The sequence below is a fragment of the Ictalurus furcatus genome, chromosome 2, assembly GCF_023375685.1.
Source record: "Ictalurus furcatus strain D&B chromosome 2, Billie_1.0, whole genome shotgun sequence".
In the NCBI taxonomy this organism is placed as follows: domain Eukaryota; kingdom Metazoa; phylum Chordata; class Actinopteri; order Siluriformes; family Ictaluridae; genus Ictalurus; species Ictalurus furcatus.
In genome coordinates, this window is record NC_071256.1 from 6,382,121 (window position 1) to 6,395,200 (window position 13,080).

The 13,080-nt window shown below is 39.4% G+C and overlaps 1 protein-coding gene across 8 annotated transcripts in view; it reads left to right on the forward strand.

The window, feature by feature from the left end:
* Positions 1-10,848, forward strand: part of senp6a (SUMO specific peptidase 6a) — a 28,748-nt gene extending 17,900 nt beyond the window's left edge. For 6 of the 8 annotated variants that reach the window (XM_053645502.1, XM_053645525.1, XM_053645510.1 and 3 more), the window contains 10 exons: positions 1,161-1,402; positions 1,578-1,694; positions 2,780-2,902; positions 3,171-3,263; positions 5,591-5,916; positions 6,057-6,133; positions 7,000-7,088; positions 7,859-7,927; positions 8,144-8,294; positions 9,172-10,847. In XM_053645502.1, the coding sequence (XP_053501477.1) occupies positions 1,161-1,402; positions 1,578-1,694; positions 2,780-2,902; positions 3,171-3,263; positions 5,591-5,916; positions 6,057-6,133; positions 7,000-7,088; positions 7,859-7,927; positions 8,144-8,294; positions 9,172-9,402 (1,518 nt within the window). In that variant the 3' untranslated portion in view covers positions 9,403-10,847. Of the gene's footprint in view, positions 1-1,160; positions 1,403-1,577; positions 1,695-2,779; positions 2,903-3,170; positions 3,264-5,590; positions 5,917-6,056; positions 6,134-6,999; positions 7,089-7,858; positions 7,928-8,143; positions 8,295-9,171 lie in introns of all 8 variants that reach the window. The other 2 variants (XM_053645517.1, XM_053645533.1) reach the window with 1 other exon arrangement.
* Positions 10,849-13,080: the final 2,232 nt, after the last annotated feature.

Genomic DNA, 13,080 nt, shown 5'->3' on the forward strand with positions numbered 1-13,080 from the left:
CACTCATGGTGAGCAGGAAAGCATACCAGAATATATATATAAAAAAAAAAGCACAACACGTCGCACCTTAAGGTGACCCACATCAGATTCCTCTCCTGTCAGCCAGAAACAGGAATCTGAGGCTACAGTGCACACAAACTGACCGAAACTGAACAGCTGAAGATTGGAGAAAGTCTCATCTGGTCGCTTGGAGAATCCGTGAGCCTGTGCCCATTGTAGACTCGGATATTCTGTGTAAACTCTACCTACAATTGAAAATCTGTAAGAAGATCAGCAGTTTCTGAAATAATCAAACCAACCCATCCGGTAAAGAGAAATAAACCATAGTAAATGAAACAAAGTCTTTTTTTTTTTTTTTTAAATGAAACTCAATTTTAATAGTAGTCTCTAGTTCAGTTTTATAAGGAAATGAGCTGTAAGTTTTATTGAGCATCTTGTAGAACCAGCCACGGTTCTTCTGGAGACTTTGACTTTCGCAGTCGCTTCTTATTTTTGCAGCAAATTTGATTTTTTATTTATTTATATATTTTTTTTGTCGTCTGAAAGGTCTCTTACCACGTAATATGCTGCTTTCTTTACTGACATGCAAACATTTTTCAGTAACACTTAATTTTGTGCTGGAAAACTAATGTTTGGGAATCTTAAATGTTTTTGTACTGACCCGATAATGTAGAAGTCATAAAATAAAAATCTATAACAAAGGTTGTACTAAAAGAAATCGGGTGCCTATGACTGTGTGTGACATCTATAAAATACACACACACACCAACACACCTATACACCTGCACATTCATTCAATTATCCAATCAGCCAATCACAGAGCTCCTTCTATCTGATTCAGAGACAATGATTTGATTTCACTGTGACTACAGTAGCCTGTGCGTGTGTTATGTTTAGACATGATGGAGTAGGGTGAATTAATCATGCAGACTTGCTGAATGGGATTTAGGGCACATTATAATGAATCTAAAATTTCATGTCACTTTGTAGCTTGTACATGTACATAATATTAGAATTCTTCAAATTCTACCAATTAAATTTATGAATGCACTCATCCAGTTGTTTTACATAGTTGACTGGGGAGGGGGGGGGGGTGTTATTTAGTAAGATTTCTTCTTCAACTTGGGTTTCTTTTTTAAACATCTGTATATTGTCCCCAGGCAAAAGCTCAGAAAGCCAAATTGGTTTCACCCTCTACAACATCTGCCACGACTGCGACTACAGTAAATGTCTCCGTCACCACGGCAACGGCGACGGCAAGCACAGTAACCGCAACCCCGGCTGCGTCGACAGAGATGATAGTCCAGACCCGATTCTCCACTCACCTCCACGGGATCTACGATGAAGATGATGATGAGGATATGGCAGAGCTGCAGCCTACTTTCACAGGCCCCATCGTCAAGTAAGATCAAATGTTACACGTTGCAAATTTCAGTAAATTCAAGAGAAGAATTTGAGCTTGGTATTTGAGTAATCAGTTGGTTCAGCTGGTTCAAAAAACCAAAACTGTTGTGTAATGTATTCTGTAGAACTCTTGAATGGGATGATGTATACCTATTTCCCCCCTTCTTTACTAGGTTGATAGTGTATCCCCCTCCTCCAGCTAAAGGTGGAATCTCTGTGACCAACGAAGACCTTCACTGTCTAAACGACGGGGAGTTTCTGAACGATGTCATCATAGACTTTTATTTAAAGTAAGTGTTTTTTTTTAGTCTAATAAACGCCTACCTGTAGATTTCATCAGCAGTAGTCTTATCTAAAAGCAGATATCATGGAATGCTAGTAAACCACCTTTATTTTTAGTGCAAGGTTGTAAGAAGGCAAAATCCAGGAAGTTTTATTTGATGGATAAGACCATGACAAGAACAGGTTGATTTTATGATTTTATGATTGAACCTTTCCCAGAAGGGTTTATGCACTGGGCTTTAATTCAGGACTTCTCAGTTTTTTTGGACAGCGAGCCTATTTTAAGGGTCCAATATTCTCGCGACCTGACCAGTGTAGCTTTGATTCACATGTGAGAGTAACATGGGGACTTGGCAGTGCTGTAGTCTGTAAAAAGGGCTTTACAGGGACGTCTAGTTTAAACTAACTAAATCCAAGATAATGAGATTTATGTATGTGTTAAAGAATTAAGTTCAGCTTATATTAATTGGACTCAATGTTGGTTTAAAAAAAACAAAAAAACATCCACAAACTTAATTCTGTCTGATGATATATGATGTGAAATAATCGTTCTTGCTGCATTTTATTAAATCTGATGGGTCTGGGTTCACGCATGAAAATCTTTAATTAACAAGAACTCCATTAAGACTAAATCCTGCTTGGTCTTAAATTCATTAATGAATATAATCCTATAGATATATGGATTATACGCACTCTATCTTTCAGTGGAATAAAGGCACACTTAATTTTGTAGGGCTGGGTGACATATCGATATAATATAGATATCGTGATAAACGATTAGGTGATACACTTTTAAGAGATATCGTTGGTATGGTGATGTGGTTTTCTTTTACGTTTTTAATCATTACAAATGAAATGGTACTGAATGGATTCTGTTGATTTGACGTAATTGTTTTACTTAATCTTCTTGGTGTTTGTATACTTTAAAGAAAAAAAATCATCAAACTCTTTATATTTTACTACTCTTTTGCAGACAGGTTGTTAGCTGAATCATATCACGATATGCATCGTTTATTGTAGAGATGTTCTCAAGTACCGGTATATGAGATTTTTGTCATAACGCCCAGCTCTATAATTGTGTGGCTTTTTGCAGGTATCTCTTCATGGAGAAGTTGAAAAAGGAGGATGCAGGCAGAAGTCACGTTTTCAGTTCGTTCTTCTACAAGAGACTCAACCAGAGAGAAAGGAGAAGTGCACCGGACACAACTAACCTTCCGTAGGTTCTTCTCAGTTATACGTGGCCTGTGTGAATCAGAGCTACTAGTCCTGTACCCCTAGTAGCTCTGACCCACACTGGCCTTATTCAACCGTGATCAATTCACTTCAAATGTAGTTCATTCACACAGGACCAGCCTGTCGTGTGTTTGCGTTGCCTTCATCAGGCATGATTCTGTTTTTATGTATTCAGCGTATTTCTAAATGGACCAAGGCCTAAGTCAAGTATCACTGATCTGATCTAGATTGTCTTTTGTAACTCTTCCTAGAATACAGAAGAGGAAGCACAATCGGGTAAAAACATGGACGCGACATGTGGACCTTTTTCAGAAGGACTTCATCTTTGTTCCCATCAATGAGTCGTAAGCCATCATTTGCTAAATCAAGTCAAACAGGAGTTGGATCTTTTGAGTATGATCTCTTTGTTATGGAGTAACATGCTGTTACAGGAAAATAATCCACGGCAGGGTGGTGTGCCGTGGCCCGACAGGATGCAGAGTTGCCGTTATCACCCCAAAGTTGATTTTCCCATGACTGCACATACCGACGCATTTTTATTCCTTCTATACCACAGCAACTTACCAACGATTACGTTTTCGTAGTATTTACAAATGACGCATCATACTTTGTATTCATTTATAGTGCATTTAATGTTGGGGAACATCCACAAAACTCATTAGATCCTGTTTTCATTTACAATGGGGCTTGAAAGTTTGTGAACCCTTTAAAGTTTTCTATAGATCTGCACAAAATTGACAACAGATTTTCACATCATTAGATTTAAAAGTAGATGAAGCGAACCCGATTAAACAATTGAGACAAAAATATTATACTTGGTCATGTATTTATTGAGGAAAATGATCCAATATTACATATCTGTGAGTGGCAAAAGTATGTGAACCTCTAGGATTAGCAGTTAGTTTGATGGTGAAATTAGAGTCAGGTGATTTCAATCAATGGGATGACACTCAGGTGTGTGAGCGCTCCGTTTTATTTAAAGAACAGGGATCTATCAGAGTCTGATCTTCACAACGCATGTTTGTGGAAGTGTATCATGGCGGGAGATTTCTGAGGACCTCACAAAAAGAGTTGTTGATGCTCATCAGGCTGGAAAAGGTTACAGAACCATCTCTAGAGAGTTTGGACTACACCAATCCACAGTCAGACAGATTGTGTACAAATGGGGGAAATTCGAGACCATTGTTACCCCCTCCAGGAGACCAAAGGCCTCTGTCACATTGGCTCATGTTTATGTTCCTGAGTCCACCATCAGAACACTGAACAACAATGTTGTGCAAATCAGGGTTACAAGGAGAAAGCCACTGCTCTCCAAAAAGAAAATTGCTGCCCATCTGTGGTTTGCTAAAGATCAAGTGGACAAGCCAGAATGCTGTTGGAAAAATGTTTTGTGGATAGATGAGACCAAAATAGAATTTTTGGTTTAAATGAGGAACGTTATGTTTGGAGAAAGGAAAACACTGCATTCCAGCATAAGAACCTTATTCCATCTGTGAAACATGGTGGTGGTAGTATCATGGTTTGCTGCATCTGGATCAGGACGACTCGCCATCATTGATTGAACAATGAATTCTGAATTATACCAGCGAATTCTACAGGAAAATGTCAGGACATCTCCATGAACTGAATCACCCTAAACACACAAGTCATTCTACCAAAGAACAGTTAATGTTTTGGAATGGCCAAGTCAAAGTTCTGACCTTAATCCAATAGAGATGTTGTGGAAGAACCTGAAGCGAGCAGTTCATGTGAGGAGACCCACCAACATCCCAGAGTTGAAGCTGTTCTGTACTGAGGAACGGGCTAAAATTCCTCCAAGCCGATGTGCAGGACTGATCAACAGTTACCACAAACGTTTATCTGCAGTTATTGTTGCACAGGGGGGTCACACCACATACTGAAAGCAAAGCTTCACATACTTTTGCCACTCACAGATATGTAATATTGGATCATTTTCCTCAGTAAATAAACGACCAAGTATAATATTTTTGTCTCATTTGTTTAATTGGGTTCTCTTTATCTACTTGTAGGAACTAATATTAAATCTGATGATGCTTTAGGTCATTTATGCAGAAATATAGAAAATCCTAAAGCCTTCACAAGCTTTCAAGCACCTCTGTATGTTATAAGTCCTTTTGATGTTTGAGACAGAAAACACGCGTTATGTTACTGAGTAAATTCCACCGTCTCCTGTCTTGACGACTTTCTTGTGGGGTAAGTCTTACTGACTGTTACGAGGCGCTGATAATGGAGACTCGATCCATTAATATTAAATTACTTCTCAAAAGTGTCTTCATATCAACTACAAAAATCCATTTATTGTTATATTTAGATTATGTGGGGCGTCCACCATACAAGTCCTTGTGAAGTAGCTGTTACTATAGAAACAAGAGCATTAAAATAAACCTTACAGTCTGCACTCCTGTCGGAGCTGGTGTTATAGAAAATTAATCAACACCATAGTCAGAATCGAGAGTACAATAGCACTGTGGTATAAATGATCCCATTCCTATACAAGTATTAATTGTGTTTTTCATATTTACAATTTCAGCTTTCACACACGTTATTAGTTATTTCAGGGTAAATAGACTACACCAAGGATTGGGACAAAACATGCAGTGGTGAAAATGCTGACTATTTTCCTTCTCCATTTCTCTGTTCATTTCTCCAGAGCACACTGGTATCTTGCAGTGATCTGCTTCCCAGGTTTAGAGGGACCCTGCATGGAGCCCAATCCTCATTATCAGCCCCAGACACAGTCCCAGGCCCAGGCTTCGTCCCCATCTGAGATCGGGAGCTCCGTCCTAAGCGAAGGAGGCATCGAGGAGCCCTCGCCTCACACAGAGCCCCTTTCCTTTAACCCAGAGGAGGTTAATACGGAAGCTGAGGGACAGGACGTAAGCCACTCGAGTATGCCGTCCTGTCCACACCGACCCCCAGATCACACCTGCACTCACAACCAAAGGGTCAACGGACAGGTTCAATCACATTACACAGGTGAGTGTTCCAGAAGAATCTGATGCACATGAGTGGGGGTGAGGGGTTTGTACGGGGAATGTACGAGAATAATTGGGAGTATTGCTCGCAAAAAAACCCCTAAACTTAATATTAATAATGGTTTCTTCTTGGTTTTCAAGATGCTTTGCGAAGAATCAGTGTGTGTTATAGCAGTGAAGATCCTGGCACCTTCTCTGACGACCAAAGCTCCTCTCATGTAAGTGTTTTGTTTGTTTTCATTTTCTCATTCAGGGCCAGTTAAGTTAATTAGCTCATGAGTCATGTGACTTTAAGAGGATTCTAATCTCAGCACTGAAGCAGCAAAGAGTAAAGAATAGAATACAATAAGGGACAGAGGGCAGAAGTTTTCATTTGTGTAAAATATTATTACATTACTTCTCAGTTTTCTCGTTAAGGTCGGTCCTGTGGCACGGCATACAGTGAAATAATGTGGATTAATGCACTGAAGTTCATTATTCTCTCTCTCTCTCTCTCTCTCTCTCTCTCCCTCTCTGAAGAACCGCCACTTGTCAGTTTACTGAAAAGAATAAAGTCCTAAATTCTTTTCTGTGCTGTTCGAAACTGTGACACAGCGCTTACAAGCGAGACTCCTTCCATAAATGTTAAATAAAATGTCTCCTAACAAAAACATCACCACATTTAAAAAAAAAAAAAACATTTAAAAATCTTAGATTATGTGGAGCGTCCCCTGTATAAGTGCCTCTATGTGTGAGCAGTTACTATAGCAACAATAACGTATTGTGCACATTTAATATTAGCCTATCGTTCATGTTCCAGCTGGAACTACTGTCCAAGCCTGGCTGTTATACAGAAACAATACCCACAACCATGCTGTGGTGTAAATATCAATTATTTAACACTGAAATGAATTGGGAAGGGGGAAATTTTAGCTAAAAAAATCTGTAATTGTTGTAAACACATCTCGTGCTACTTGTTCTATCTCAGAAAAGTGCTTTGCAACACGATTTGTCACGATATGGATATTATATGCTATTAGTTTACAGATCAGCCGGGTGCTTCTGGCTCCACGTCTCACTGTTCGTATTGCAATTCTCCTTTTAGGACGAGTGCAGTGAGGACGGAGCGCTGGCGGACGACACTGCAACGTCGGAGAGCATGGAGTGGGCATCCAAACCTACCATCTGCAAACAGTGAGTACGCATAACCAAACACAGGAACTGCATCATGTAAATGTCCTGAGGAAAGTCAACGTACTGATGTACAGTGATGTAAAAATAAGTAAAAGCCAACTTAAGTTCTCTGCTTTTAAAGCCTCACTAGCAAGGCTTTTAATTTAGAAATGAAACGTCTGGTTAAATGCAACGTGATACTTGAAACGCTTCTGTGTAAAGTCGAGCTATATCAAAGTGCTGCAGCCGCACAAAGCATTTTTATTGCCACTAGGGAGCGGCATTACTGCAGCTATTGTTCTCCAAAAGTCAGAGACCACAGTGAAAATGTCATTTCAGTTAAAACTGGAAATAAACAAAGTTTTTAGAATTTCAAGATCTTTAAAACAAAGAAATGAAATGTTTAATATCTCGAATATTCTAGATTCTGCACTATTTCAAGGTGACAGAAGGTCAGGCTTTCCTTGAGTCGTATTCCTTTCTCGAAGCGTGTGTCTAGACGATACTCAGATGTGCAGATGGGTCTGATCTGAAATGGATGGTTTAGACATGGAAAGTCCATCGAGGGCATGTTGCTAAATAAAGCGAAAGGGGATGTACACGAAGACATTCATGCAAACAGTTCAAGGATTACTACTTTACATTCGACTTGTTGCTGAAACTTTTATTTGTAATGGAAAAACATTTGATTACATTAGGAATGAAAGCAGATTTCACCTTAGTGTGTCTCCTTAGCGAATCCTGACGAACATCCCAAAACTGTTAATCGCTGTGATTTGCTCCTCTCGCAGACCTTGTATCCTCATCATGGACTCGTTGCGAGGCCCTGCCAGATCTACAGTGGTGAAGACATTGCGAGAGTATGTTACCGCACTTACACTGTGTTTCTGCCTCGATTTTATGTTCAACTGGCGTTGTTGTGTTTTTTTTCCTCTGCAATTATTACACAGAAATAGAACAGTTTCTGATTAGAAGGATATTTTAATGCATCCCTTGTTCAGTCCTCACTCGTGTGTACTTTTGTTTGTGTGTGTGTGTGTGTGTGTGTGTGTGTGTGTGTGTGTTTGCTTGCCCAGGTATCTGGAGGTAGAGTGGGAAGTGAGGAAGGGCACTCAGAGGAGTTTTGGGAAGGACTTGATGAAGGGCTCGAGCCCGCGGGTGCCACAACAGGACAACTTCAGCGACTGTGGCGTCTACGTGCTGCAATACGTCGAGAGCTTCTTCGAGGTACAGCTCGGAAAAAATATATATATATATATATATATATATATATATATATATATATATATATATATATTTGCTGAGGAAATTCACTAAAGCATGCCATGTGGGACGACAATCGTGTGACAGACCAGCATTATATTCTGTAGGTAGTTCTGTAAATGTGCGTGTATTTTTAATATTTGGCGAGTTATTATTGGTTAGTGTTGATACAAATCAATACACTAAGTTGAATCTTGACTGGTATGGACAGACCCATGGTAACACGCAGACGAGGGGGAGGGACTTCAGTTTGTTTGAGTTCTTCTGTTTGGACACATTGCATGCTGGGGGGATTGTGATTGGACCGGACAGCACATGGCAGTGATTTTCAAATGAATTGAAAGAAGCTGACCGATTTGAATAAGGAAGATAGAATGTTTAAATTCTGTATGTCTATTACCCTATGGATTATGTTATAACAGAAACAACATCGTAATTAGAAAGAGCACATTTCTATAACTTGCAGCAAAATGAATCAACGTCTGGCCAATCAGATTGGAGCAGTCAATAGGACTGTGGTATAAAAAGTGTTTTAGGACCCTCATACATTTGGTGAAACCAGGTAAAAAGAAAAAAAGAACAAGATTGTTGTTCATCTGTTTCCAAGCTGATTGTTTCCAAGTGTTTCTCAAGTTGTCTGATTGTTATTTGTAAATATTGCTCTCAGGCATTACAAAGCTCCGTTTACTGTATATAAACACTAGGAAATAAACCTTTAAAACAGGAAAAATCTGCAAGCTAGGGTTTTGGAGTTCTGATATTGCATGTTTTGTGTAAATACAAATCTCTCTCTTTTTTTTTTCCCCTCCCCAATTATCCCTTTTTTTCTACATTACCAAAGAACCCTGTGCCAAGCTTCCATCTCCCTATGAATTTATTGGACTGGTTCCCCCAGCAGCGGATGAAGACTAAACGGGAGGAGATCAAGGAGCTCATTCTAAAGCTCCAGTCCCTACAAAAGTTGGACCGGGAGAACTCTGGGCAGGACCTGGGTGTCGGAGATGTCTGCGACGACCTGGACATTGGAGACGCCTTAGAGTCGGCCGACCTCATCCCACCAATCAGTTCATGAACTCCAGCCCCTTGCTGCTATAGCTCTTCTTATGAAAGGGTCTTGTTGGCGTCGCCCCCCCTACTCATGGCGCCGACGGCTAGTCGGGGCCCTCAACATGATCGTACGCTGCTGGACGATTCTGCCGTGACAACAACTGTTTCCGTTTTTTGGGGGTTTTTTTTCTCCTTCGTTAACAAAAGAGCAAAGAGACTTCATTTGTATTAAAGAAAACATGTATATATGCTGAACAGTTTTTTTTTTTTTGGTTTGTTTGTTTGTTTGTTTGTTTGTTTGTTTTTGCTGACTTGTGAATTTGACCTCTCATGATCTCGTCTCTCACTCTTGCACCAAGTTAAAGGTATTCGTTCATCTGTCGTCTTCATGAAGGACACAAACAGCCCTGACCTCCCCACGAGCCCGAACAGTAACTGTTTAATGTCCCGTTCTGTCTGTGCTTCCACTCGAGCGTTTCACCACACAAAACAGTTTGTTGTTTGTAGGCTAAGTATCCAAAAACATCTGGATTTATTATTATTATTATTATTATTTTTTAAACCAACCTACAAAACATTTTTTGCTTCTATCATGGCATAACACCGTTGCTAGTCAGTGCCTGTCAGAGCTTTATACAATATTGCCACATGTAAAAGGACCTCATTTTCAATATTAAAACTATTTGAGATGCAAGAGTGCACATCTGCCTTAGTTCATACAGATATAAGCATTCGAAAAGGAGGGTCATGAGTGCTCTTTTCTATTCTTTACTGGTCTGCAATAAATATAATATAATTACATAATAAAGTGAGTAAAATGGATAGTAAGTGACGACGGGCACCTCTGTTCATTTTTCTGTAAATGCTTCACACTGGATCCTAAATACTCGTACATTAATTACTGTATTGCGTCATACGTGTGTCCATATGTGGTTTATTATTAAATTACTTGGTATTCAATTAACAATCTTCTGTAACTTGGTGTCACAATTATGACTGTATAGACAAGTATACATGGTATACATTTGGATCCAGTCACCAGATCGTTCTGGTGAAATAAATACACATTTATATTATTATACAGACGTGACAAATTAAAGATGAATTGTTTCTATCCTGATGGGAGTGGTATCTTCCAGGATGACCCAGCCCCCATCCACAGGGCACGAGGGCTCACTGAATGCATTCGTAAGGATGTAAAGTCATATGCGATGACCTTCACTGTCGGCAGATTTCAGCCGCAGTGAACTCCACAATGTTGGAGTTGAAAGCGAGGTGTCGGAGACGCATTCTCTACCAGTGTCATCAAAACACCAACTGAGGTAATATCATTTGGGAGAAAAGCGTCCAGGACAATTTGAGAGACTTGCGGCGTATGTGCCAAGGTGAATTGAAGCTGTTCTGGGGGCTCAGTTTGTTAACAATACTGTTAACAAAATAAGAGGGATCATAAAACTCCCACGTTGTTTTTTATTAAGTATTGTCCTGAATAAACTATTTCACATAACCGATGTTTACATATAGTCCACAAGACAAGATAATAGCTGAATTTATAAAAAATTACCTCGTTCAGAAGTTTACATACCCTTGATTATTAATACTGTGTGTGTTGTTACCTGGATGATCAGCGACTGTGTTTATGTTTTGTGAGAGTTGTTCACGAGTCCCTTGTTTGTCCTGAGCAGTTAAACTGCCCACTGTTCTTCAGAAAAACTCTCCACGTCCTGCACATTCTTTACTTTTCCAGCATCTTCTGCATGTTTGAGCCCTTTCCAACAGCGACTATATGATGTTCAGATCCATCTTTTCACAATGAGGACGACTGAGGGACTCGTACACGACTATTACAAAAGGTGCGAACGTTCACTGATGCTCAAGAAGGCAACACGATACATTAAGAACCAGGGGGGTGTAAACTATTGAACAGGATGATCAGTGTAAATTATTATTTTGTTTAAAGATCTTTTTATTTTGTTCATTTAGTACCTCCCTTCAAATGCTCAATAAGATAGTTACATGTTTCCCAGAAGACAAAATACTAACAAGTCCTAAATAAAAAACAAACAAACCATGGGATTTTTATGATCCGTCTTATTTTTTTAATCAGTATTAAGATTTAGCAGGTTCTGCAAGGGGTATGCAAACTTTTGGGCACAACTGTACATATATACATACATACATATTGGACATATTTGGACAAGCAAACATGTGATCCTCTTTGAAACAGTGCCTATTAATAAAAGGGAATAAAATTGACATTTTGTAGTAATTTTCACAATTTAACAAAAAAACAGATCAGACACATGGAAAAAGTAAGTACACCCCTACATTTATCTCGCCATCAAATCCATAAAATTTGAATCAGGTGTTCAAGATTGGGTGCCAGTGATCCAGTGCAGGTGGAACCTGACTTATTTATTTATTTATACCCCTCTTATATCTAGTGTCTGGTGTTCCCTTTGTTATTGAGGTGTGTGGTGTCATCCTGCCAAATTTCTAAAGAGTTCTGTAAGGCCTTCAGAAAAAAAGTTGTGGATGCCTACAAGGCATTTAAAAAGATCTCTAAATCATTTGAAACACATCATTCCATTGTAAGGAAAATAATTTTAAAAAATGGCAAAGTTTTCAAACGACTGTCAATTTTGTCCAGGACTGGACGTCCCAGCAAATTGAGCCCAAAAGGAAGTCTCCAAGAACCCCAAAATTCCATCACACGATCTGCTAGTAAGTTTTGCAACTGTTGGTGTCAAAGCATAAATGGCACAAATTTGACCTGCATGGGAGGCGTGCCAGGAAAAAGCCTTTGCATGACAACAGTTTGCCAATGAGCATACAGGCAAAGACCAGGCCTTTTGGAATAATGTCCTCTGAACAGACGAATCAAAGATAGAGTTGTTTGGCCACAGTAACAGCAGACCAAAGACAGCTTGTCAGGAGAAGCACCTCATACCAACTGTGAAGCACGGTGGTGGAAATGTTATGGCTTGGGGTTGCTTCGCTGCCTCAGGGACTGGACAGCTTGCATTCGTTGATTCAACTATGAATTCTACATCATATCAAAGAGTGCTTGAAGATAATGTGAGGCCGTCTGTCCGAAAGTGGAAGTTAAGCACACTAGCAAATCCACCAAGGAATAGCTCAATAAGAAGAAATGGAGGGTTATGGAATGGCCTAGTCAAAGCCTGTATTTGAATCCTAGTGAAGTGTTGTGGGGGCATTTGAAACAGGCAGTACATGTGCATCACAAAAAATTAGAATTTTTCCCCCATAAATTAATTTAAAAAGGACTTTCATATATTCTAGATTCATTACACATAAAGAGAAATATTTCAAACCTTTTTTTTGTTTTGTTTTAGTCTTGATGATTACAGCTCATGTAAATCAGAAATCCAGTATCTCAAAATATTAGAATAAAGAATTTATAATACAGAAATGTCGACCTGAGAAGAGCTCTAATCAGCGAATTAACTCAAAACACCTGCAAAGATTTCCTGAGCCTTTAATCTCTCAAACTGGTTCAGTACACACAAGCACAATCATGAAGATTGTGACAGGAAGATGGAAGTAAATTTTGCATTTGATTTGGAAATCAAGGTCCCGGAGTCTGGAGGAAGAGTGGAGAGGAACAGAATCCAAGCTGCTTGAAGTCCAGTGTGAAGTTTCCATATTGAATGATGATTTGGGGTGCCATGTCATCTGCTGG